This window comes from Zingiber officinale, chromosome 2B, assembly GCF_018446385.1.
Source record: "Zingiber officinale cultivar Zhangliang chromosome 2B, Zo_v1.1, whole genome shotgun sequence".
Lineage (NCBI taxonomy): Eukaryota > Viridiplantae > Streptophyta > Magnoliopsida > Zingiberales > Zingiberaceae > Zingiber > Zingiber officinale.
The window spans coordinates 145,070,762-145,098,090 of record NC_055989.1 but is presented as its reverse complement, the minus strand read 5'-3'; the positions used below and the strand labels follow the sequence as shown (position 1 = coordinate 145,098,090).

Below are 27,329 nucleotides of genomic sequence, written 5' to 3'. Positions count from 1 at the left end.
TATAAAATATTACAAATAACGTCTTATAATACAGATTTCTATCAAATTGAAGCAAAAGGGCAGAAGGAAACACAAACCGTTTCCCACAGTTTGTGAAGTCTACTTGTTCGTATTCCCTTCTCATATCATTTCTTCATTGACATCTCTTCCACGAGTCTAGCCAAATAACACTCTAAACTCAGATAATAGTGAGCCAGTTGGTTGGACGGAGTAAATTGCGTTGGAAATTAATTTAAATAACTAATTGAACAAAATATAAACATAAATAAACAATTATTTTTAAATGAAAAATTAAAAACTAATTGATCGGGGGATCTTCTGGATAATCACTTTTTGAAAACTGGTCTTCAACTTTTCGAAAGCTTTGACGTATAGCTTGAGTCAGACGTTATTTACTAATAGCTATTGCGTCGCCAGTTGAGAATCCGAGTGGATGAGAACTCTTGTGGCTCCTACATGCCAAGCTGCTTGTAAGTCGACTATCAGGGATTTATATTCTGCTTCATTATTTGAAGCTTGATAATCTAGCCGTATGGACAATTATATCCTGTCCTCCCTAGGCAATATCAAGAGGATACCGATGTCGCTTGCTTGCTGCGTGGATGAGTCATTTGTTGGAACCCCAAGATTGTTTTGGTGTGATCAACAAGTTAAGTTAGGTCCTGTATGTTTCTAACCTTATGTCTAAGTGTACAGGAGTTTAGGAGCACAGGTAGTCGAGCGGAAGACGCAGCTAGTGAGAATGACGGCACGCGGTGCGTTCAAGGGACGAGACGCTGCGGAAAAGTACACCGACGGATGAGAAGGAAGCGTGCGGTTGTTCCGAGGGACGAGAAGTCGGAGCGGAAGACTGCTCGGAGAGCAAGAGACGCAGTTAGCGAAAAGGTCGACACGGAGTGCGACTGAGGGACGAAGACTGCTGATGAGTATGCTGGCAGACGAGAAGGAAACACGCGGCGATTCCGAGAGATGAGAAGCCGGAACGGAAGCCTGCTCGAGAAGACCGGAAGTTGGGTTCGGGTGAGGCCTATTCCGAATGGCAGAGATCACCCAAACGAGTGGAACACTCGATCTGAGGTGAATAGAGCCGGAGCAGAAGACCCGGGCGGGGAAAAGTCAACGGGGTTGACTTTTCCCTCCAGGGCGCCCGGAGTTGACTTTTTCACAGGATCAAATTTTGACTCGATTTGAACGTTAGGGGATAAAATTTATCCCCCCAAGGCGCCCCGACCAAGGCTATAAATATAGCCTTGGTCCAGAAGCTTTTTCAACAATTAGAACGAACTCAAGAATTGTAATTCCAACGTTTGTGTACTTTAAGTTTAAAGTTGAGCTTCTGTTTTCTGTGCTTAAACGTTGTAAGAGGCTTCTCCGCCTAAAGGAGATATTCTAGTGCGCTTCATCTTCCTTGGATTAACAACCTCCCTGGTTGTAACCAAGTAAATCTCTTTTATCTCTTACTTTTAGTTTATTTGTTTAATTTATTTATGCAAGTGTTTTGTTGAGAGTTCGAGAAGGTTGGTTTTTGTTTTTGTATTTTCAGGCTATTCAACCCCCCTCCCCCTTTCTAGCCGGCCGCCGCGATCCAACATCATCTATGTAGATCTTCCAAGTCGCGTCCGACTCGGCGTTCTGGACCTCGATAACAAAATCAGTCAAGGCATGTGCTTTAATCTCTGTTCGCGGTTGATACTATATGCCAAACTCGCTCAGCTCGGTGGCCCATTTGATTAATTGTTCGGATGCTTCTAGGTTAAGGATGACTCTTTCTAGTGCGTTGTTGGTCATCACCATGATAGGATGTGATAGAAATATAGACGAAGTCTCTGAGCGGCGAGTACTAGCGCATATGCCAATTTTTCAAGACTGTGTAGCGGGATTCTGTATATTTTAATATATGACTTAGAAAATATATAGGTTGCTGCTTAGGACCGTTCTGTCGCACCAATGTTGAACCAACCGTATGCTCTGTGGATGACAAATAAATCCAGAGCGGTTCGTCGGCGTTGGATTTTGCCAATATAGGTAAGGAGGTAAGGTACTCCTTGAGCTCCTCCAGCGCCTTGTCATACTCCGCATCCCACTGTAACTTTGATTCTCGCCACCGTATCTTGAAGAGCGGGTGACTCTGATAGGATGATCTGGAGATGAATCTCGATAATACGGTGATCCGTTCGGTCAGCCGCTGGGCCTCCTTCAAATTGTGGGGTAGGAGCATGTCCTGTAGTACCTTCACCTTGTTCAGATTCACCTCGATCCCCTCTTATTAAAAAAGAGGGTCGGGCGATTCACCATTAATCCTGTCTGAAAATCGTGAAGATGGCTGGCTAGGGATGTGGGTTCCAAGTTGATTGCTTGTAGACCTCGCTCTGCTTTGCAACATAAGAAATGTCAGTGCCGAGCCAAGGAAGGGCTCTCCGGTGTTGACCCTCCGACACTCAAGTCAGTCACCGAAAAAATAGAAGGAAGCGGAACAATAGTAAGCGCAAGCATGAATAGTGAATAACGCGTACCTCCGCCGATGCATAGACCCCCTTTTATATAGCGCCCCAGTGGGTGACATGCACTCGTCTCAAGGCGCGGACACGCTTCCCTAACCGTTCTATGAAACGACATATGGAAAGTGTTTATGACACTATACCTTAACATGACATGCAAATCTCTATGGCGATAATAAAAACTTTCGTCATACGATTTGCCTGTTAACCAAGCCTCATTATTAGCGGTATTATCTCCCAAAGAGATGTAAAGAGATATGAGAGGGGTCTCATTGTTTGGCAGAGCAAGGGAGTCGTTCGACCGGGGATCCCCGCCCTGTCGACATTAGCCGATCTTGTCCATAATCCCTTGGCTCGATTGATTGTTTCCACTTGATCGGACCAGCGCTTTGGTCACCTTAGTGTTCCTCCACTTTATTATGAGCATATGATGTTCTGGCCGTAGTGCTCTTGGCTGTCTGGGCGTTCCACTTGGACAAGACACTTGTCGATCGAACACTTTATGCCTGATTGACAACTACAATAAACCTCCGCTCGACCACCTTTGGTCAGTTCGTTGGTACTCTGGTGTTGATTGCCTTGACTTTGATTTCCACATTGGTTGTTATCTCCGCACTGACCCGCACTTGGTGGGTCCCTCTTTATCACCGCATCATGTGTCATCTTGTCCTCGGAGTTATGGTGCCGTGGTAAGATATCTAGATTGTCATCCAGGTATCCACAGCTCAATCCCTAGCTATGACATATTTATAGGAATTTTTCCTCCAAATGGGGCGTGCAACCAAAGGATGCTGGGCTTCTGAGCTATCCGTCGCACACACTTCTCTATTTACCTTAGTGGTCAGTGAAAAACTTCCGTGGGGTTGGGTCGGTTACCCCCAGGGCTAGTCAATGAAGCTAGCTGGGTTTATCATTTTTTTCTATGGGCCGAGCCGATCACCCTAGGGCAAGTCAATGAGGCTAGTTGGGGTTATTATGCTTTTTATGTGTGTCATCTTATTGTATAAGCTATAGTGCGATAGAAAGACGTTAAATTGTCACCAAAGTATCCGTTGTTTGATCCCTAACTACAACATATTTATAGAGATTTTTCTTCTAAATGGAGTGCACAATCGTAGGATGCTGAACTTCTAGGTCATCTTGATGGTAAATCATACCTCGTTGTGGCGAAATTCAGAGAGGAGAAAAATGCTGGATGGAGAAAGTCACCTCTTGCCGTCTGTGAGAAGGTTATGATGACGAACACTTCTTGATGATTCCATAAACCAAATTCCTTGCTTATGGGAATGAATCGCATCCCTTTTTTGATTTGCTTGGATGCTTTATAGGGAGAAGAGTGAACACTACTTGCCCACTTTCTCAGCAACGTGTGTCATTCATTTGGTAACGTGTGCAAATAGAAAATTTTCATAGGACTGAACTGATTATCCTATGTTAACTAGTTCAATACTTTCTTTATTGCATATGAGACTTTTTATTGATTGTTTAATGTAGATCAGTGGGTCGAAATACAGGTCTCCGAATGAAGAAGCATTAATTACTGCTAAACATGGATCTTTGAATTCAGCAGGATAATTAAGTCTTTGCAAGTTGTTTCTAGGCAATAACTATGAGAGAAAATATGCATATTCAATCTTTTAGAGTGAATTTTACTTCTCCCATTGTAATAAAGAAATGCATAATATATCATTATAGCACAACCTTATAATAGAATGAGTGCTGTGTAAAAGAGTTTCATGGTGTCTTCATCAAATTGTTGTCTAAGAATTTTAAGACATTCAATCAAGGATATTCTATTAAAGACCATGTTAAAATGGAATGAGTGCATAGATTATCTAGTTCTCCACCAAGTAAAGGGCATCATAGATAGATGTATTTTTCATGGAGATAAATTGCTTGATTGAGGATTATATTTTTGATATATTATTAGTGACATATAGGGAGATTACAATTCTAAGGAAAGAAGGTTCGTAGACAAACTCAATCGTGCTTTGGTAGTACGTATCTGAGGATTCTGAAATCCGGACGAGTATTTTGGAGTCAGCCGCAGCCATTATGAATGCTAGTGACATCCATAGACCTCTGTTCTTGATACCTCACATTCGTATGGATGTTATGAATATTTCTTGTCAAAACTTGTGAATTGCCCGGGCACTAGGGCTGCAAACAAGCTGAGCCGAGTTAAGATTTGGAGTATTCAAGCTTGTTTAATAAGGTAACTAAGTCGAGTCGAGCCGAGTTTAAAATGAACTAAGTTTTTGAAATGAGTGTTCAAGTTTGACTTAGTTTATTTTTTATGAGCTTGAGCTTGTTTGAAACTTGACTTGGGCTTGATGCGTTTAGATGTTATCAGGCTCTCAATTCAAACTTGACTTAAGTTTGGTTCAAGCTTGACTTGAGCTTGGTTCGTTTAGATGTTATCAAGCTCTCAATTCAAGCTTGTTTGATTATTTGAAACTTTTAGTTGTTTGATTGATTATTGAGCTTGATAATTTAAATTTATTTATTTATTTTATTTTATTGTTTATTTAGCATATTAAAAAGATTAATTAATATGATTCACGAACATTATTTACAAATGTTGTCACGAACATTGTTCATGAACGTTGTTCACGAACGTTAACGAGCTGAATACATATATGTTCAAATTTATTTGTTTAGTTTAACGAGCTATTCAAGTTTGTTTATTTAATTAATTTTATATATATTGAATGAATATAAACAGATTCTTATCAAACCAAACACAAGTTTACAAACATTTGATTCACTTACAATCCTACCTAGCACTCTAAGAGAACTTGCAAAGACGGTTATTAAGATAAAGGTTGAAAACTTGTCATTATCCAGGACAACAATCAATCACTTATAATTTCGCATGCAAGCCATGTTAGTATTGATGTTGTGCCATTAATAGTCAAATTGCTGACTAAAGTACTCGCTTTTACACTTCTTCGTGCGCGGATGAAGAGGAATTATTCTCTGCCTTGGAATTCGATCGAACTTACAAATAAATCTAACTAATCGAATAAATCAAAAGTTTCTTTTAACTATTATATATTTATATAAACTAATCAAAGTAACCGAACTTCTCAATTAATAAATATTAATTAATTCAATTTTTAACCAAATTAACTATAACAATTATTATATTTTTCAATAAGTATAATGTTAATTTTTAAAAAATTAGCATTATAGTAAATACTGACACTGCTTTAGTTTACTATTTTGTGCTGATTTTTTTTTTAAATCAACGTGACACTGTGGATGTTTTATATGGTAATGATTTTTAAAAATCAGTATCAAAATTTCAATTTCAATTTAAATTTAAATCCAATTGAATTATATGAAATAATTAATCTTTTTTTTAAAAAACATAAAATTTGAAAATAATCAAATTAAAATTTTAAATTTATCCAGTTTAATCAAACTTTTACTTATCTATAAATTTGATAATTATAATCAAACAATTAAATTTACTATATTAATTAAAATAAAAAATAATATCACTCAATATCATCTGTTCCAAAACTATTATTTTCTTAAATTAAACTGTATCAATACTGTTACACAACTCTCCACATTTCTGTCTATATTATATTCATTAAAAATATAACTGTAATTAAAAATATTCATTTAATTTTCTTCATATATTTTTATTTAAGGTTTAAATGCAAACTGTAATCTTAAAATTCTAAGTAAATTTAAACTCAAAATATTATAACAATACAATTTCTTTTTTCCTTTATAACCCAAAACTAAATAGAGGATAACAAGTGTGTTAGTTCTCTGGATGAAAAAATATTAAGAAATTGTGACTATAATAATAATAATAATAATAATAATAATAATAATAATAATGAGGAGGAGGAGGAGGAGGAGGAGGAGGAGAGAAGGAGGATTTTTAAAAAGAAAATAGTTAAAGAGATAGGGATTAAAATGAAAATTTTACAAAAGAAGCAAAGGATTTTTAAAAAGAAAATAGTAAAAGAGAAAAGGATTAAAATGAAAATTTTACAAAAGAAACAAAGAGATTAGAACTAGGGTTGCTCGCGAATGAGATTAATTCAGTTATTAGGATAAAAAATTATCCGATCTTATTAGATCAGATAATATAATATCAGGACCTATATCCGACCCTATATTCGACGGTTATTATGTATCAACTATCCGACGGATTATTAGTTATTTGAATATCCAACCCTATATCCAATGAAATATAAAATATAAATATAAAATAATAAAATAAAATAAAATATTTAAAAATGATAATAGACATTACTCATTACACATTGTAACAGCTAATCGTCAGTAGTTGCTACAACGTGTAGCAACTTATTGACAGTAGCTACTACAACATGTAACAACTTATCGACAGTAGTTGTTATAAGTAAGGGTGATCGCGGATCAAGTTGGTTCGGTTATTGGGATAAAAAAATATCCGACCCTACTAAATCAGATAATGTAATATCGAGACCGTACATCTGACCTTATATCCAACGTTTTCGTTCGGTTTGAATCGGTATAAACGAATTGATCGATTTGACTGGTTGACCGCTCACCCCTAATTAGAACGGTGAGATCTCTATTTGTTCATATTTCCTTATCGCACTATTAACATGATCACATTGGATCTATTAGTGCGCCAGGTTGATTGGACGGAGCAAATCGTGTTGGAAATTGATTTATATAATTAATTTATCGAAATAGAAACATAAATAATAATTATTTTTAAGTGAATAAAAAATAATATTAAAAATTATTTGAATAAAATATTAATTTATATATCTCACAATTAATGTAATATGTTAGCCGGTCAAGCGGCAGCACAACTAGGTCATGAAAAAAATCAAGTTTCAAATCTTAAGAAAAGAGGGTTATGGAAAGAACAACTTTCAAATTACGATCAATTCCTCTTGAGTTCTTCCTGCACGCCACAAATGTCCCATGAAAAAGAAGAACCCTAGAACAAAATAGAAAATTGCCAACCAACTTCTAAGATGACATAATTAACTATATTGCTCTCCATAACTATGCCACCCATCAAGTTTAAAAAGCCAAAGGAGCCCAAGTCATATATTCTTTTTTCAACCTACTCAGGTCCAAACTATTTGGACCTCCAAGTTCTAATCAGGAGCACGAAGATCCTAAAAACACATAATTTTCCCTCCAAAAATAATCTCTCCGATGGGAACCCATTAGATATTTACCTAAACCATCTATAAATACATAATCAAAACAATATTATCTTTAAAAAGAAAGAATTCAAACTTACTAATAATTCACTTTTTCTCCAAGTTTAAGCTCTTTCCCTCAGAAGAAAAAGAGTACCAAAAACACTATTAACAGGAAATCGTTTAACAATGAAGTTGTACTAGAACAGTTCCATTCAATAGACTCCAGTGATTGAATCAACAAAGATTAAAATATTCACAAGGAGATGAGATTATAGCACTTAATCTGAAACTCAAAATAAAAGGAGAAAAGAAAAAGTTCACAGGACTTGTGATACTCAAAAATGCCTGTGAAAAATCTATGTTGGTCGTCACTAAAACTCTAGAAATAAAGTACAAAATGAGAGAAGATTTAATAGTTGTGGAGATTTATACTTGCCATTGCTACGATGGAGCAAACCAAAAAACAATTTTAGAACCAAGCCATCCACCATATGTACATCTTGCCGAGATTTTTGAGAGAGATGGCTTCTTCGATGAGACGCTGGGCTTGTCCTTCTACGGCCAATGGTAAAGAAGGTGCGGCTCCAACACCAACCACGATTCCTTGGAGGCGTGCCTTGATGTTGCTGATGGCCCTCTGAAATATATGAAATGTTGAAAGGAGTCTAAATGAAAGAGGGGAAAAAGTATGAATTTTATTTCTTTTGCATTCTTTTCTTGTCTATTTATGTCCAAAGAAACACAATATTAACATGTCAATGAATCAAAAACACCTATCTCATTCAGTATTCATGACATTTTTGATCAATTTCATTCGTGTTTCATTGTTAATAAATGTAGATAACTTTAGTTGTTTCATCTAAATTGAATGACGAAACCTGTTTCATCTAAATTTAATGATGAAGAATCAAAGATTTTAAAGAAAAGGAAATCAATACACTAAACCAGACTATGTAATCAATGGTAAAGAATTCATAGAGAAATATGTATACCAACCTGTGCATGTGGATTTTGAACTTCCACCCCGCTGGATTTGTGTGATTTTGTCCACTCCACCAAGGGATCATGCAAGAATGTTTCCAGAACGCTCATCAAAGTTTCTCTATTTGTTCTCAGCACTGAAAGGGTAATTTCGCAGACCTTTATAAAGACACCCTTGTATCCCGTTATACCAAGGCCATCGATCATGTTCTGCACTCAACCACAAAATATGTATTTAAGAAGAAAAACATATTCAAAATAAATATAGAAATGCACTTAGTTCCTTACCTGGGTTAACCTAAAAGGTACCAACTCGGGCTTATCGAGCAGTAACCCTTTGTCAAACAAGCAACTGAAATCAACATGGACACAGTCACCGGTAGTCGAGTCAAACAGAATGTTTTCACCATGCCTATCCCCTAGGCCTACAATGTGCCCAACCATGGACCAAACAGCACAGGTATGCGCATAAGCTACCCTTGCTCGAAACCACGAAGCTGGCTCTGAGAAAGTAGTCAAGAACCATTTGTGGAAAACAGGAGGGAACATAGGGAGGATTTGTGATTTCAACATCTCCTCTTCAGATGTCTTGCGCTGGTCATAGATGTTTTTGATTTTAGGATTTGTCTTCTGTCTATCAAATTTGTCACTGGAAATGTAGAGGTCCTGAAGAATGTGCCGAAGCCCACGAGTATGTGGAACCCACTCCACCATCCCACAATCCTCAGTAAGAGGGATCACAGCAAAGGTACGGATATATAACTTTCTTCTGCGACTCTCAGGGAATTTGGATAAGAGACGATTAATCATCGAGGTGAATTCCATCATCCGCGCATCTTTCCGCAAGTCATCCTTTGGTTTGCAGAGGAATGGACGTTGAACACCATCACTTCCATGAAAGACAACCTGCAATTGCAAAATACTGTTATAGCAAATATTGACTAACTTGGAATGTGACATATTATGAGATGAGTAGCATTTTCCAGTGTTTTTCACATAACGATTAGATAAAAGAATTAGCTACAATACCAACCTTTTGTTTTCAATTACCTTTACACTGAGAAAGATATTGCCTCATTTCAATGATAAACATTCCCCTTAAATTTGATTGTAGAAACACAAACCTATTTTGATAGAAGTTTTTCTAATATAAAGCATCCTATTTTCTCCTCGGAAACGACCTCTTGCAAAGCAAGATAAGGTTGTGTACAATAGATCCTTCCCCGAGACCCGACATTAACGAGAGCTTCATGCATCGGGTTCCCCTTTTAAAGCATCGTCTTTTTTGTTGGTTACATGTCATGTCTACATGGATCTTCAAACTCCCATGGTGGAGAAGATAGTCCTTCCAAGTTATTTATAGACAATACCTATGAGAGACAAATCTGCACATCCGATCTTTATCCAGAGTAGATTCTGCTGCCCCCATTGTGACAAAGGAATGCACAATAAAGCACAACCTTATAATGTCATATCTATGGCTATGTTGCAAAGAGTAGACTTTGATTGTGATGACAATTTTGCTAGATTCCAGGTTCAATTCTTTGAATTTCTATATGGTGATTCAGTAAAAGAGTTTCATGGCATCTGCATTAAATTATCGCCAAGAATTCTGAGGCATTCAACCAAGGATATTCTGTTAAAGGTCAGGTCAGAGTGGAATGAGTGCATAGATTACCTAGTTCTCCACAAAGCAAAGGGTATAATAGATGCATTTCGTATGGAGATAAGTTGCTTCATTGAGGATTATATTTTTGATATATTGTCTAGTGATATGGAGGGAAATAGCGATGTCAAGGAAAGAAGAGCCTGCATCATCTACATGATATTTTGTCTTAGTTTGAGATGGTAATGGGACAAAATAAAGTACTTCTAATTTGAATTTTCCTCGCAGAAACATGCAAAAAAGCAGTGCTCAATTGATAAATCCATGTTAGTAATCTTAGTGCTCAGCATGAATTATGCAAGAGAAATGTGAATGGACGGATTCATCAACTTAATTTTGAGGTTGTCATTGTTCATCCAGATCAAACTGACTGCTGCACAACTTGCTTTTATTTCCAGTAGTGCATGGGCAAACCAGAAAAATACCCATACCTTTTTTGGTCGTTGAAGCGAAGAAAGGATTTCAGCCTCGTCTGCTATGCCAGATATCGTAGCTTGATTAGAGGTTGAAAAGACATCATAACTAGGTGAATCTGAAAGACTAGTATCATAAGTGGGTAAAGTGACAGTAAGAGCCTGCTGGACTGGCAATATGATTCCTAGCGGCATCATTCTTTTCAAGGCACTAAATTCAGTTGAGATATTAATTGTCTTTGACTTTGGCTGTCCAGGATGAAAGCACAGCTTAATGAGGTGATCAATCAGGCTAGCAAATTGAATAAACAAGCCACTGTTTTCACTTGTAGTTCGAGACCCTCTTCTTGCAGCTTGTATGATCTCAGCAGCAGCTTCGCGCCTAGCAGCAACTGCTGACTTAGAAACGGCAGCCATCATCCAAAGAACTTGCTGTGGGTATTCTTGTAGAACTGATGTAATTATGTGCTTAACAATTCGAACTATTTCTTCATTTTGGTGGCAGATGCGAGAAACCAGTTGAGATAGTACAGTTAGCCATTGATATGTTGGCAAATCCTTCAGACAACCCCGCATAATACTTGAGATCTGAAAGAAAAGACAGATAAATTATTACAAAGTATAATGTAGTGATGTACTAAGTATGGACCAGAAAATGCGTGTACCCTTGTGAAAACAGTTCTCATAGTCTTATTGGTTGAGGAACCCTCTCGGTGATATATGCTACCAAATTCAAACCAGAGTGTAAGCAATCTTGGAAGAGCTTGGAACAGGTTCTTGTGCCCTTTGTGAAGTCCTTTTGCATAAAACAGCAACACATCAGGTAGATACAACCACCATGGCTTCTCTTCAGTAGATGGATTCAAAGAGCTGCCCGCAGTGCGGGAAGCAAGATTATCTTCTTGACGTTTCCTGGCATCAACAAGAAGATCATCACAATATTTTGCCATGAAAAAGTATCCCTTCTCCCACTTGGGTTGCAGGTCCCTTACTCTAGAATAATTTTTCATAATCTCCTCTTTCTGCTTTTGACCTGTATAGTGGATCCATCTTGTGTAGAGGAGAATGATTTTAGCCAAATCTCGATCCTCCTTTGGTGCTTGTATATCGGCTGGAGTATCTGGATCTGGGATAAAAGCCTGCAGCTCAGCTATGGCATGATCAGATTTTCTAGTAGACCAAAGAAGTTTAGCGTTCTCAATGTGGACATTTGGAGCACCAGAAGCATATGCCTCCAATATGGCCTGGTGGGCAGTCTCGTAGTGACCAGCAGAACGACAAAGCTTTGCATACTGAAGCCAGCAGTTCCCCACTTGAGCACTCAAATTATTCGCACTGAAAACTAACCTGCGAAGAGCTAACAATGGCTCTCTAGCCCAAAGAGATGGTTGTGTGAACCTTAAACGATTTTCCCAATCCTTTGTCATTTTTATAAATTTTGGATCATCCAAAGTGAAGGATGTTTCAAGAAATGAACCTTGCCCAAGAAGAGAACTATAATCTTCCAACTCACAAAGCATGTGAAGTTTCACTATGTATGGATATGCACGGACATAAGAATCCATACCAGCGGCTGCCAAGGGAACAAGTAATGACTGTTTTGATTGTGCAATTCTCTCAGCAACCATGAACTGATCTTTCTTCATCATGGCCTGGATAATCTTGGCAAGACCCAAATCAAATGAAGCAATGCTCTCAGAGATATTGCTGGCTACATCTTTTTCAGCAGAAGACAGGTACTCATCCATCAGATCCCATCTACCTAATCTCCATGCTGCCTGCGCACCTTGCATACACCATGTCTTGTTATGTTGTGGTATTCTAGAGATTAAACCATCTACATGTGTAACCATGGCTTGAAGGTGGCACATGTTAAGCAAGCAATTGAGAAAATCTGAATGCCTTTGAACCGACGAAGGCTCCATCTGCAAGGCCTGTTCACATAACGTCAGTACTTCTGCCCAATTTCCTGCTTTCTCATTTATTAGAAGTTGATCTTGCAGTTTTGATGTTTTTCTCAAGTTAGCCAAACCAGAGAGGCCATCAGGCTCATCTAAACCACTATAGATCTCCATCAAAAATGATATGTCTTCATCCCCAAAGAGATAATCTGAATCAGTGGAACTTGACTCCTCAGACTTATTAAATCTGATTCTCACAGCAGCTGGATTGAATGAACCGGACTTCTCTCGGACATGTGATTCAAAATACATCAGTGCACGAGCATGAGCCTGGCATGTGAAGGAGGCCTTAGCAAGAGTAACTTTTGGAATGGACGCTAGTAGCCCAGATACATTGACCATAGCTTCACTCTCAACTTTAAGCCCGAGCACTTTCCTTGGGGCTGAAGAATTAGAAGTCTGAGAGAGAGCAGTTTCTTGTTTAAGATCATCAACCCATTGACCTAGATTATCAAGAAGAGTGAAAACAGCCTGTATGCATACTTCACTCTGTCCACCAGCAATTCCATGCACTGTAGTTCCACTGTGCCCTAAAGCTGCAGCATTAAGAACAGATAAGATTTCCTCAGTTATGCTATGCCTTGCTTCAAGTGTGCCATGACAAACAACATTAAGGACTAAATACGGTAGCAAATAAGCAGCTGTCGGCATATCATGTCGTACTATTCCACGGCATGCACTGAAAATACTGGATCGTGGACCAGTTGTCTGAGTAGTAAGCTTCCTTATCCAAAAGAATATCCATCTCCGGAATGACATTGAAGGGCGATAAACAGGACCAGCAAATGTTGAATCACTTGCAACAGGAAGTTGAAACCTTGAAGTCAAACATGGTGCAATAATTTCCTTGACATAATTAGAAAATCGATCCCACAACCTTTGACCCCTTGTATTAATCTCATTCTGCAGGCCAACAGGTCCCTTCTCGTGTGAAACAGGAGCTTCATTTGCAAGATTCTCACTTAGTGATGCTTGGCAACCAGCTAGCTTCAGAAGCTCTTGTATAGCCAATGCAGCCGAATCCTGGACAATTGTATCAGAAGCAGCTCTGAATGCCCTGGCAAGATGTTTGTGAATCAATTCAAAAATTAAGTCATCATCAGAGCATTCAATTTTAAAGCGCTCAGAAGAAATTCCCTTAAATTTAGCTGGGTCTATTGCACCAAGTGCGCCCAAACAATCTCCACAGGCTAATTTCAACCGTTGGCCAACTGCAGTCCTTGACTCCTCTGCACAACCTCTAAGTAGTGAGGAAATTAAGGAGCTTGTAACATCCAAATCCACAATAGAATCATCAGCAATAAGAGCAGTAACTTCCTCTCTTCTCAAATTCAACAGTTTGCTTAACTCACATGCCATCATATATCTTACATTTAGACTTTCATTATTAAGACCATCAACAGCATCTTTCAACTGATCGTGCAGAGATGTTGATCCCCTTGCCTCCTGTATGACTTTGTTCACTTCAGACAATGCTGGAAGACTAGGCAACAGAGGAAGCTCTCTAATCTGTTGCTTGAGTACAAGCCGATTCTCAACAACAAGATCTTCAAGGATATGCCCAATTTTATCTAAATGAACAGAAGGATTTTCTTTGCATTTCTCCAAACATGGAATAAATGAAGCTACAACCTGTGAGATTACATGTTTGGTGCTAGATGGTGACAGTTTAGCCAGCTGCTTGATAAAAAAATGTAAGACTGAGAGTCCTTCAGCTTGAAGTGCTTCTTTATCAATAACATAGATCAAAAGGACCATAATTTTGGGAACATGTGTACTGAGGTAAGGACCCATCATCTCAATCAACTTTTCAATGCGCTTCAAGGCTTGTTTCTGCAACCAGAGATCTTCAGAGTGAAGCATTTTACGGTCGATGCTATTTAAAAGGCCAACAAAATGATTCTTTAGAAAGCTTGGAAGGTCATCAGAACTAGTCAATATTTTGGCTACTTCTTCAACCATCACAGGAATTCTAGAGGTCCTGAAACACAACAAAAGATTCAGAATAGAATAACAGGAACAGTTTGGAATGATAAAACAATTATCTAACAACTACTATATGATATTACAATGTCAAAATGAATACCTCAGTTCAGTCTCATCCGTATCCCCTTCACCAGAGAAGCATAAAAGTTCATCCAGAAGTGCTGGTAAAGCAGCAGCAAACAATTCTCTATTGTCAGATCCTGTCTGAACATGATAGAATTCCAAGACAGAGGATAGTTCCTCTCCATCCGCACGGAGAAGTGCAAAAGCAAGTACTTTAGGCAACCAATTGACTATTAATGGCACTACATCAATACTTAGATGGCTTGCCAATTCATGCAAAATAATAAGTGCTTGATTGTTATCCTTGTGTGAAATGACAAGCTTTGGCATGACAAAAGGGACAATTTTTGCAATCAGTTCTTCAACCTTTATCCCAAGAACAGCCTCTGCAAATTCTCTGATCATGGCAGGGCGATTCACAAGCCTTGAAGAGACATATTCATATAATCCATCACGAATGTGAGGTATCTTGGAAAGGACAAATTCAAATCCTCCCTTATGACAGAAATGTGGAGACTTATGTAAGAGTCTTAATGCAGTCGTTTTAACTATTTGATTACAACTATCAAGTTGATCAATGAATAAAATAAATGAGTGAAAGAACAGGGGTCTGTGTATGTCACTAGCATTCATAATGGCAGCAATTGACTCCAAAATAGTTACCAAAATGTCAGGATCCTCAGATATTGCCAAAGCATAATTAAGTTTATCCAAGAACCTTGTTTCTTTGGCATTGCTATTTCCCTCCAAGTCACTAAACAATATATCAAAAATATGATCTTCAATGAAACAACTTATCTCCATACAAAATGTATCTCTGATGCCCTTTGACTTGTGGAGAACTAGATAATCTATACACTCACTCCACTTTGACCTAGTCTTTAGCAAAATATTTTTGGTTGAATGCCTCAGAATTCTTGGCAATAATTTGATGCATACATCATGGAACTCTTCCACTGAATCATCATATAAAAATTCAAAGAACTGAGCCTGAAATTTGACAAAATTATCATCACAATCAAAGTCTACTTTTTGCAAAATAGTCATAGATATGACATTATAAGGTTGTGCTTTATTGTGCACTATTTTGTCACAAGAGGGGCAGCAGAATCCACTCAGGAGAAGATCGGATGTGCAAATCTGTCTGTCATAATTATCTCCTAGAAATAACTTGCAAGGAATATCATGTCCACCATGGGAGTTTAAAAACCCATATAAACATGACAAGTAACCAACAGAAAAAAGGATGCTTCTTCTAATACGAGGACTAGTACAACCCACTGATCTGCAACGTTAAACAATCAATAAAAAGTTTGAGATGCAATAAGATGATGGACATAATATTTATTAAATAAAAAAGATTTTTTTATCGTCAATAGAATATGGGATTAATAAGAATATGAATTAAATTATATTAAAAAAACTTCTAGCAAAATAGGTTTGTGTTTCTATAATCAATTTAAGGGTACGTTTATCATTGAAATCAAGCAACATCTTTCTCTATGTTTGCTCAAGCCTAGGAACGAAATGTATACTGGTTAAGAAATTTGGGGCCCACAACTTCAATCCATACTCCATAGTGAGTGATAAAGTAAATAAGCTCCTCTCAATAAATTGTCATAGGAAAACCGAGTAAGCATACATATTAGGGAGTTTGATAACATGATGAGAAAATAGAGAACAAAATACTAAAGGACAGAGAAATCAACAACAATCAAAACCTTAATTCAGGGATGTCAAATGCAAGGACGTTTCATAGCTTAAATCCCAAACATTCCAAGGCAAAAAATATAGTTACAAGAAACATGACAGCTTAAAGGCAAAGTTTTGAAATTGAATAAGAGACAAGTAATATGCAGAATATCATATACAATTTTGATATGGATACCAACACAAGAAAACACCATAAAATCAATTTGGATGCAACATGGATATATTCACTTCTGATTGATAATAATAAATAGCACCCACTGCCTATTCATCATAGGACATGCTTTCTGATTGATAATAATAAATAGCACCCACTGCCTATTCATCATAGGACATGCTTCTCTACTAGTGAAATTCATGAGATACAAAGATAACATGTAGAGACAGAAAGATGATATACTTCAAAAGAAAGTAACAAGTGTTTGCATCAGGAAATGTCCATATATCAATTTAAAGCAGTAAGTTTTTTTCTATTCAAGTAAAAGAGCATGCTTTGAAAAGTCATTAACAATCTGGATGTACCTATTTAACAATAATGGAGATGGTAGCATGTAAGACTTAGAAAAGGAACAGAACTAAGCAAACATTAGGGATTTGAATGAATGTAAGTAAGCAGCATATGTAGTGTGTGCCTAGTATACATCTACTCACTCAAGTTTTCTGAGCATTTTCTCAAAAAATATCTGACCAGAGCATAATACAATGACTGGCATTGATGTGACAGCTTCAATGCAAACTTCTTCATCTTCATCATGAATAGCCAAGTCCAGAACTTCTAAATCACTTTCATCCTTTAGTTTAGGACCAATCTTTGAGAAAACTTGTATACATAGACATTTAATTTTACCGACTTGACAAGCTTGTTCAATAATGGAATTATAAGTCCAAGGCAGTTTCAACAACTCTAGAAGATCTACGTATTTTGGGTATATGCAGCTGCTTCTTTCAACATCAGTCAAGAATTCATCATCCTGGAACAACTTTTCTCGTGACTCGAGATCTGAATCATTGATGCAGAATTAAACAAGTTGGCGTTCAGAAATGAAGATAACTAAACTCGAATTAATAATCAAGGATTAAACATGAAATAAGACTTTGTTAATACAATGTTAGCTCAGATGATAATTACAGGAACATGACAAAGTCATTTCTTGGAGCATTAAAAATACAATTGTAACATCATAAGAAACATGTTGCAGATATACTATCAAACAAAAAAAACATGACTTAAAGATTAAAATGAATAAATTTGGATATAAAATAGAAAATAATAAGGCGAAAGATATTGCCTAAAAGGTTGTTCAAGACACTAGATGATTAGCCTAATGCCAGATCCTTAGGCAGTAGGCAAGGGGCCTAAGCAGCCATCGTTAAAATAATATTGAAATAGAAAATAGATGTTAAATTAAGAAAAAACTAATGTTAATTTTCATATTTAACAATTGTATCCCTAAGAATTTAACATGACAAATAAATAAGTCATAATTGATAATAAGCACTAACCATGTAACATAAAAAAATTTACATTTCACATTATAATAAAAAAGAGCAGTAACAAAATAACAACATTTCACATAATAATAATGAATGAGAAATGAGACAAGAGAAGAGGGAGTTTACACATATACCAACACAAAAAAATGAATTGCAATAACTACAAAACTTATTGTATGAGTTGAGGATTCAAACTTCAAAATACTTGACATGCATTAACAAACTCTGTATCTTCTGGTAGCATGTGGCTATGTATCATGAGTATGGGGTAATATCTTGAACTTTCCAACAACTATCATATCCTCAATCCACAACCATAACATCGCCTGTTTTGTGTACCAAAAGAACAAATTAAGGTAAACTAAAACTTTTTGTGTGCCTGAATAAAAAGTGAACTGAACAAAAAGAACAGTAGTATTTCAGAATGAAGGAACAGTATATTCAAACTCAGAGTTTAAGGTTAAAAGTAAGATGAGCAATGTGTCTATTATTTTGTAATATTGCTTTGTTTCCGCATTCCTTGAATTGTCATTTATGGTTCTATATTTTCTCTCCTGTTTCCTTTGACCAGTTAATCCTCAAAATATGCTGCGAAAATTTAACTAAAAATTGGGAAAAGGTGATTCAATAAATACGGTTAAAACTTAACTAAACAACCTCCTCAAAATAACAACAAAAGATGTTATTTGACTAATGGCCTGAAACAATGTCAACAGAAAGAAACTGTACAAACCTAGTTGGTAATTTCATACAATCCAGCAAAGAAAATGACAGGATACTAGATGGTGCATACCTTGAAGACACAATATGCTGTGAACAGCTTGTAAATAGGTTGGCAAAACAGATGCTAGTAAGCTTGAATCCTTTGCCTGTGCAGCAAACTAATTAGTTGAAAGTTAATAATGGAGAATGAATAAAAAATTCACAAGTATTATTATGCAGTACATTATTCTGATATTCATTAACAAACCTGTTTGCATATCCAAGGAATCCAAGAAAGATTTTGATGGAAAATGCTAGAGGACAAACTGGAATGTGGGTGAGCAGAAAAGGCAAGGCAAAGGAGACTAAGAGCTGTTATAGTGGTTTCTGGGTTTAGTGGAGAAGATTTCAAGTAAGCAGGTTTTGCAAATTCAAGAAACAAACAAATTGATCTGCACAGTTCATTTGCAAACTTTTTCTTCTGCTCAATATCGGCAAGAAAATTTGAGGTGTACTCTATGTTTGCTTCAGCAATCTTTTGACGCTTGCACTCAACAATAGAGTTGATTTCCATTGATCTTTTGCTACTGATTTTTGGCAACATAGTTGACTTTAAATTAGTGACAGATGTGCTAGCATCAACTTCACCTTCTAGGGCATCACTGGGAATCAGTATAGTGATTGCTGCTTGGATACATTGAATCAAGGGTAGACAAGGTCTTTCCAAGCATAGCATCCTAACAAGAAGTCTAGGTTCCCAAATTTGTGGATGGCAACTTTTAGCAATTCTTACATAGGCACTGCACATAGCTATCTGCTGAAACCAAATGTCACTTAGAGAACCAAAAACAAATAGAAAAATAACAAAATTAAATATAGATTGACCTGAAGTTCACTACTCTCTGTGCTACATATGGATCTAGAGAAAACATTAATAATCTCACTAGCTGTAGATTCAATAATCTTATCTGGACAAGAAGAATGTAGCAGATGGAGGCAAGCACCCATACAAGAATCATATGTTGTGTTTCTGCAAAGAATTAGTGCATTAGTAGAGAGTTGAACATATACTTTTTAAAAGAAGTGTAGCAAGATAGTGCTTGCAACTGTCTCAAACAAACAAGACAACAAACTCTAGCAACAAACTTCTGGCATACAAAAATCAAGGCTTTCTTTATAGCATTGGTTAATAAACTATCCTCATGGTAATTATATCTAAGGAGAGAAAAAAAAAGTTTTGAGATCATCATCAATGGTTGATGAGGAAGCTATTTCAAGTTCTGCAAAAATTCTCCTAGACTACTAAACTACTAACCACATAAATATTTAACTAGTTGACATGGATTCAATGGCCATTAACATATTCTTGCAGATGTGATATTTTTTTTTCTCAATTTCTTGTTCAATTATAGTACTAATCTACTCAAAGTTTTTTTCCATTTGTTAATTATCAAGTTTTTACAACCTCTATATAGAAAAGTTAAATAATCTTACAACCTAGCTTGAGATTATTAAACTTGACGTCATGATCAAGCACTACTTCTGTATGCAAAAAAAAAAAAGGATAGTGTAAAATACCATTTTGTAGACAAGAATGATTATCTTTCGACATAATTTGTGTGTATATTTATCAATTTGTTGCCACTTCTAAAAATAATAGCAAGTAGAAATAAAGTCTCCAAAAGACTGAACAAAATATCAAACATAAAGTGCATACCTGAATGTCACAGACTTATTTTCATCAAGAGACAGTATGCATGCTATTGAACGAATTACATTTTCAACAGGTATAACATCTGCATCGATCACCGTAGTTGTTATTCGTGCAAAGTCAAAACAAGCCTGTTTGCATAAAACCAAATCACCATAGCATACAAAAATGCAAGTTCATCAACATGTTATTGAGAAATTAACTTCATCGATACCACATACCATATGCAAAGTAGCATCCCCATAGCACAGTAAAGAGCAGATTGAATAAGCAAAAGAAACATTAATAAGCCCTTCCACATGGAGTGTCCCTTCCATCAGACACTTGTTAATAAGTCTGATCGTCCATGCAGCAAATGGTTGCCATCTCTTTTTGTCAGTGAGGTCAATCAGTACACCCGGGCCATCCAGAGGTCGGCAACAAACCGGAAGCTCACTAAATGTCACAGGGCAATCTAATATCAAAGAAAAGGACTCGCTGAAGCACTTCAACGAAACTCTATCTGAGGGTGCTCTTGATTTCTTTTCGCAATTTGATGAAATGTACAAAACATCTGTGAACGGAAGCCAGTTACAAAATTGAGAATTAAATTCTACAGGAGAGACGGGTAAAAACAGTAGAGGCAAAACTATACCTTGAACAACGTCCATGGCATCCAAAAAGAATTGGCGGTAGACTTCGCGCTCTCCAGTTCGGAGGAGTGAGAGAAGAGAAGCGACGGTCTCAAAGATGACTCCATGACGGGAACTACAGAAATTAGTAAGAAAAAAATTAGTTATATTGATGCTCATTGAAAATGTTTTCAGATCTAATGTTAGAAATGCAACCAGAAGGCAGGTTCCGCAAAGAATGGAAATACACGGCCGACTACAGGAAGTACGGCAGCTGCCTGACCATGGAAGAAGACACCCGGGTAGTTGCGAGCTGTGTATGAAAGTAGCTTGAGAACAGCGGTGACCTCCCTCTCATTACCTAAGAGATGCATGATCAGAGAGAGGCACGGACGATTTGGGAGAAGAAGGGAGAGGAAGGATGGAGTTTCGACGTACCTGTAGAAGAGGGGACGACGTAGGAGTGTAGAAGATTGGGAAGGACGGCGCGGAACTTTGTCTCCACCGGGTCCTCGCAGTTGGAGGATGACGCGGCTACGGAGGTAGAGGCGGCGATCCGCTCCCTCAGATCGTGGATGAGGCTGGATATGTTGGCCATACCGGCGGTGGAGGCGGCAGCGGCGGCACTGCAACGGCTCCTCGCGATTTCGCCCTCTCCTCGCCCTCGATCCCTCTGAACCCGAAATCCGGAACCCGAAACCCGGAATCCGGAACCCGAACCCGAATCTGAACCCTGAACGGCACGGAACAATTTGAATAGCTTAAGCGCGCGCGTCCATTGGGAATCGGCCGTTAGACTATTGAGCCGTTGGGCCTTATTTGGGCCATATTCACCGTATCATGTGGATGACGTGGCATCGACTCCGGGATCCAGCTTGATACCGGAAATCTCGGCATCATGCCACATCAGATGGGTTCGGCGACTTGAGTCGCTACCTAAATCGTAGACACGCGTAGCCGCGAAGGTCAGCGCCGACGACTCAATTGCACTCGCATCGTTCGTTGCATAAACCGGTATTGGCTCGTGTCCCGAGCCGAACGCTCATCCCCCTCTCGCTCTAGGGCAAGAAATTGATTTGAAACCGAGAGAGAGATGTGAGCGATTGGGCGGCGATCGAGGCATTTGGTGAAAGCGAGAAAGCGTCGGGCAGGGAAGATGATGTCCCGGTCGAATCTATCGGAGCAGCTGAATGATTGGCCCCCCTCGGCCTTCTCCTCGTCGGTATTCTCACCCGCTTCCAGTTCCTCGTCCAGGTATTCCCGCATCGATCGATTAGGGTTCGATACCATTCATCGCCTTCGCGCCCGCCCTTCTGATCTGTAATTCTTTACGAGCAATGACATTTTCGTGGAATGTGTTAAAATTTCAACAAAGAGGAATTTTTGGATTGAATGGACAAAATTGTAATGTTGGGATTATCGCTTACTTGAATTCCGTAGAAGTTGCAATTTTACCTTTGGGTTGTACCTTTTTGCTATGTAAGTCAGTTTCATTCAGAAGGCGCAATGAAGGATATGACTAGTTTAAAGATTAGGATCATCACTGTTTGTGTGATTCATTTTTTTTCTCCTTTAGTTGTGGAACACAATCAGCATGATCAGCATGCAAGCCATGTGAGAAACCATATTGAATCTAGTTCTTTGCGTAGGCTAACTGAATTATGAGGTTTCTAGTCATAGCTTGATGGCTTGTTGGTAGATCAGGATAACTATTGATGAAAAGGAGAGGGATTTCTATGGTTTTATCTACTTGAAAATAGAGGGAAGGAAGGGGAAATAAGTAAATGTTAAAACTAGCCCTTTGATTTTTTCTTGATGGAACAAGAAGGGAAAGTAGCTCCAAATTTTGGTTTTGTATCCTTGCTTCTACCCAAGTAGACAAGGTAATCCGATTGCTTTAGCTCCTTCCTCTCAAGAAGACTCGTCCTAAAGGAAGCTAACTATTGGCACTGGAAACTAATATAGTTTTCTTTACCCTTTTTTCACTTTTGCTTCTTTTTAGCTCTATGTTAGTTAAATTTCCAGCCTTAATAAAGATATTAGCAGTTCTTTAATCAATATGTTCACCCAAGTTTTGTAACTGTAAATGGGTGCACAGGCTATTGTAGCATGGTTCTCCATATGTATCGGAGCATCTATGCTGTACTTTAGTTTTCTTCTTCGACGAATATCAGACTTCTCATTCTGTACTTCATTGTATGAATTGCAGGGTAGATGTGGTACTGGTGATGTGGGATATTCTTATGTTTGCTTGCCTTGTTTTCACTGGAGTTTCTCTATATTTCAGGTATTTGAAGTTTGCATTCTTTCTTCTACTTGTCACAATAGTTTTTCTTATTTGCATGAAAATCACAAAGCAAGTGAGACAAAATAGGAAAAGTATGCGAAGGCTGCTCCTTCCTTTATCAATGTGACTAATACAAATGGATGAGATGCTTTTCAGCTATTGTTGCCGAAGTTTTGAGTGTTGAGATTTGTCGAAAATCCTGTGTCCTTAATTTCAATAGTTCAGTTGAAGACTTGTCTGTGTTTCTTTGTGATTTAAACTGGTCTGACCAATTATTCACAGCATAATTTTGGATGAAATTGTCAATATCTTTTCGATCTTTGAAATGAGTAGGCATTAGTTTTCAATATGTTGAGATGCCATTTTGCTCTGGCTTGTTCTTCCTTACTGGGCTAGTTATGTGTGAGACCTAGAAATAAGTGGATTCGACCATATTCTAACCATTCAATCACCTGTGCTTTCCTCGTCGGAGTCACTGGTGGAAAGGAAAGGAAAAGGAGGTGATGGTCCCCTCTTTCGGTTTACCTGAGTGGATAAACTGAAAGGACAGTGGATTAGGGGACAAAGAAAGAGAATAGGAAGTCATCGGCTTCTTCTCCTCTCCGTTCCATCTGCCGTCTTCTACTAGGTAAACAACATAGACGAAATGACTTTTCTCTCTTCTCCCTTTGCTCTCTTAAAAATTATGAATGTTTGGAATTATCATCAGTCTTCAATGACTCCTTTGAGGTAGGTGAGTGTAGTTTGGTTTACTGGTTAGAGATTGATTGAGCAGGTCACATAGATCGGCGCCAAGTTGATTGTTTAGGCCATTTGGCACGGGCAATCAAGATATAGTTCGATACTTGTGAAATAAGCTATTTTGATCGCAACATGTATGATTCGCACAATGGTAACGATAATAGTAAGTCAATTACCTTTGCTATAAATCCCAGCATAATCAACAGGATTATATTGTTGGAACCATTCTGCTAGGAATCCTTTCTTCCTTCTCGAGCTGTACCCCATGTCCCGGCACAAAAGATCGTTATACCATATGTTGACGGTGCCGATGCATGATCCCCGGAAGAACTCACGATCTGTTCTCGTTGTGTATTTCTCCAATTCCAGTATGTTCTTCTTAAAAAATTTCTGCCACTCCGTCACGCTCTTCTCCATGGATGATATGCTCGGAAGCTTGAACCGGCCGTCCAAGAAATGGCTAATCCATTTGGATCTCATGTCCGCAGCATGAAGATTTGAGAAGCTCTCGGTGAACCCAACAATTGCCAGTTGGGGGATTTGCGGGTGGATACATTCCCTGCAGAAGAATCAGCTATTGAACTTGTGAAAATAAATCTGAATGAGATAGCTTGCGAACAGACCTAAACAGAGGAGCCATGGGAGTGGATGAGCCGGCGACAATTTGTTGAAACCATTTGGATACGAATATGTTTCTGAGCTTCTGGTCGCCTTTGAATCCAGTAGCAAAGATCACTAGGTCCGAATGTACGACTTCGCCTTTGTCTATGACCAATCCATCCTTGCACAAGGCTGAAGTGGTAGGTCTCTTCAAAGTAATGCTCCCTTCTTCCACTCTCTCGTAGAACTTTTCGGGCAGCATACCGATTACACAAGAAGAATACCCTTGGAAGAAGCTGTGATCAGGAACCATCCCATGCTTTTTCATCAGAGGCATGTTTCTTGTGAAGTGCCTTTCAGTGATTTTGTTGAACAGCCATCTCTGAATCACATGAACAAAACTGATTAGAGTTCAAGATAGTCAAGTTCCAAGTTCTCTTACAGGCAGCTCACTAACCTCTTCTCTCTTAGAACAATCAAAATTGGGTCAGTTTCTTATCTTCTCAATGTCAACAAGCATAAACAGAGACTTACCAGAGGAGCCAAGAAGGTGGCCAGCAGACTCAAGAAAACTCCTTCCTCAGGTTTGTGAACGAGAAGCTCGGCAAATCGCGTTCGATAGAAATGACCGAATAGCCGAAATCTCATGGCAGTAGGTTCATCAACAAACCAGCGTTTGGTTTGAAGGATCATAGTGCAAGGTAGGCCAACTCCTGAAGAAGTTATTCAATTAGAACATGAGAAAGGTGGAATTAAAGGGGAGGAGGAGATTGTTGAACGAAGAGAAGGATTTGATTTATCTGGCTACCATTTGCATCTGCGCACTCTGATGCGATCTCAAACGCTGTCTTCCCTGAGCCGACGACGGTGACTCGCTTTCCTCGCACGAGAGCGGCAGCGCCAGCGTCGTCCATGTTGGAGTACTCCATCGAGTGCATAGTCATTCCATCGAACACCTGGGCTGCACCTCGTCGTGCAAAGTTGGGGAAATTTGGGGCGTCGCTGAACCTCCCGATGCACAGGATCAAGAAATCCACGCGATAGATCTAGGGATTTGATGAGATTGAAGTTCAATTGATGAAATTGGAGAGAAGTATGAGCATCGGGAGAATCGGTTTTGGGGATCTTACCTCGGTGGAGGGATCGCCCTCGCGCTGCACGGTGAGGTGCCACTCTCCCTTGGCGACGCCGCCGAAGGCCTCGCCGTTGCCGGCCCAGAGGTCCCACGCGGCGATCTCCTCCTCGGACGTCCCGACAAGGTCGATCGACACCACACTGGAGCGGAACTTGATCCAGCGGAGCAGGTCGAAGTGGCGCGCGTAGGATTCGAGGTAGTTCTGGACCTGGTCGTGGCGGGGGAAGATCTCGGTGACGTCCGGCGGCCAGGGGAAGTCGGAGAAGGTGAAGTCCAGAGTTGGGGACTGGAGCTTGGTGGAGGCAGGGGTGTGGGCCCATAGGCCGCCGACGCCGGCCGAGGCCTCGAAGACGACGGGGCGGAAGCCACGCTCCGCCGCGTGCTTGCAGGCGGCGAGGCCGCTGATCCCTGCGCCGACGATGCCCACCCGCTTCTTCTCCATGGATCGCTCTCTCGCTCGCTCAGAGGTAGCGCCGTAGCGGAGGGAGAAATGCGGAGCTCTGCTGCAAACGTTGACTGATAATCGAGGAAAATATTGTTCTTTGAAATTGGAAGAAGACGCCGCCGGTCTCGAGAACGCGCGGCCCGCCGTGGAAATTTTTTATAACTGAAAAGGACAGTTTGTCTTTATTCACAGAATATTTATTTATTGTTTTATAAAAATAAAATAAAAAGATGTCCTTTTTATTAAACAAAACGTCCTATTATAAAAGGGACTCATTAATATATTTTTATTTTCAAAAATACTTCAAGTTTTATATTATTATAACAATTACGAATTATTAACTTTTATAATATAAATATTTCAAATTAATTAATATTAATAAATTATATTATAGCAATTATAGTTGGCATTCTATTTCTAGTTAATATTATGTAATAGCAGTATTTCAATTTTAAATAAGTCTTGTTTTTTCCCTATTTTTTTAAATTATATATTTTAACTATTAAAATAGTTTTTTAAAATATTAAAAAATATATTCCACCTGATATCATTTCGAATAATTCCACAAAGGACGCATTACTCACATTTTTATTTTTTATATATAAAAATATATTCCTTAAAATTTAAAATTATATTTTAAAAAGTTAAGATAAAACATATATTTAATTGGTCTTTTTTTATAAAATGAAATTTCTTTAATTTAATATGAGCCAATGAAAATTAAATAAAATGAAGAAAATCACCCTTTGCTAATAGGGAATGCCTCGCCAAGTTGTGCCGACTTAGCATGTGTATTCATCAGAGTGATGATATTTGGACGACATCCTTCGGCCATCATTCTATCGAGGATCTCATAAGCCTTCCCAAACTTTAACCGGCTGCAATAAGCGAACAATAGTCTTCGATAGTCCACAACGCCTCGTACATCCTCCAAGCGTGGCACCAGCCATGAACGAAAATATTGAAAGTATAAGCGTCATGGAGGGCCGGTTTAAACCTATTTGGGGTCTTAGGCCTTTGACGTTGTTTAAAAAAAAACCTTCATCTTTTTTTCATTTAGACTTGGATCGAAAATCATAGTTTAAATTTTTTTTAACAAATTAAATATTAATTTTTAAAAATATTTTTTATATAATTTAATTTTCTCACTT

At 38.3% G+C, this 27,329-nt stretch overlaps 3 protein-coding genes across 6 annotated transcripts in view; 1 reads left to right on the top strand and 2 right to left on the bottom strand.

The window, feature by feature from the left end:
• Positions 1-7,851: 7,851 nt before the first annotated feature.
• Positions 7,852-27,329, bottom strand: part of LOC122047630 (serine/threonine-protein kinase ATR-like) — a 42,623-nt gene continuing 23,145 nt past the window's right edge. The window contains exons 1-15 of one of the 4 annotated variants that reach the window (XM_042609028.1): positions 21,409-21,675; positions 21,187-21,331; positions 20,994-21,106; positions 20,581-20,912; positions 20,366-20,490; positions 19,534-19,678; positions 18,917-19,462; positions 18,740-18,827; positions 17,104-17,452; positions 14,780-16,027; positions 11,398-14,674; positions 10,751-11,320; positions 8,942-9,559; positions 8,669-8,863; positions 7,852-8,309 (exon numbers count right to left, since the gene is read on the bottom strand). In XM_042609028.1, coding sequence (XP_042464962.1) covers positions 8,142-8,309; positions 8,669-8,863; positions 8,942-9,559; positions 10,751-11,320; positions 11,398-14,674; positions 14,780-16,027; positions 17,104-17,452; positions 18,740-18,827; positions 18,917-19,462; positions 19,534-19,678; positions 20,366-20,490; positions 20,581-20,912; positions 20,994-21,106; positions 21,187-21,331; positions 21,409-21,568 — 8,079 coding nt within the window. In that variant the 5' untranslated portion in view covers positions 21,569-21,675 and the 3' untranslated portion in view covers positions 7,852-8,141. Of the gene's footprint in view, positions 8,310-8,668; positions 8,864-8,941; positions 9,560-10,750; positions 11,321-11,397; positions 14,675-14,779; positions 16,028-17,103; positions 17,453-18,739; positions 18,828-18,916; positions 19,463-19,533; positions 19,679-20,365; positions 20,491-20,580; positions 21,107-21,186; positions 21,332-21,408; positions 21,676-27,329 lie in introns of those variants that run through there. The other 3 variants (XM_042609026.1, XM_042609027.1, XM_042609029.1) reach the window with 3 other exon arrangements.
• Positions 21,961-23,606, top strand: LOC122047636. Its single transcript, XM_042609036.1, has 2 exons — positions 21,961-22,224; positions 23,180-23,606. The coding sequence occupies exons 1-2, from the start codon at positions 22,127-22,129 to the stop codon at positions 23,382-23,384; spliced, it is 303 nt and encodes a 100-aa protein (XP_042464970.1). The 5' UTR covers positions 21,961-22,126; the 3' UTR covers positions 23,385-23,606.
• LOC122047633 (probable flavin-containing monooxygenase 1) lies at positions 24,025-26,309 on the bottom strand. The gene is made up of 5 exons (XM_042609034.1): positions 25,729-26,309; positions 25,407-25,644; positions 25,133-25,311; positions 24,622-24,980; positions 24,025-24,557 (listed from the first exon to the last, which is right to left on the bottom strand). Exons 1-5 carry the CDS (start codon positions 26,173-26,175, stop codon positions 24,167-24,169), a joined length of 1,614 nt encoding a protein of 537 aa, XP_042464968.1. The 5' UTR covers positions 26,176-26,309; the 3' UTR covers positions 24,025-24,166.

What these genes read in the sequence shown, in the direction of transcription:
- LOC122047636 (XM_042609036.1), top strand. Translation starts at nt 22,127, where the DNA reads ATGATGTCCCGGTCGAATCTATCGGAGCAGCTGAATGATTGGCCCCCC. An exon ending in GCTTCCAGTTCCTCGTCCAG is followed by an intron (nt 22,225 to 23,179) that starts GTATTCCCGCAT and finishes TATGAATTGCAG; the next exon opens with GGTAGATGTGGTACTGGTGA.
- LOC122047633 (XM_042609034.1), bottom strand. Translation starts at nt 26,175, where the DNA reads ATGGAGAAGAAGCGGGTGGGCATCGTCGGCGCAGGGATCAGCGGCCTC. An exon ending in CCACCTTCTTGGCTCCTCTG is followed by an intron (nt 24,981 to 25,132) that starts GTAAGTCTCTGT and finishes CATGTGATTCAG; the next exon opens with AGATGGCTGTTCAACAAAAT. An exon ending in CCCATGGCTCCTCTGTTTAG is followed by an intron (nt 24,558 to 24,621) that starts GTCTGTTCGCAA and finishes ATTCTTCTGCAG; the next exon opens with GGAATGTATCCACCCGCAAA.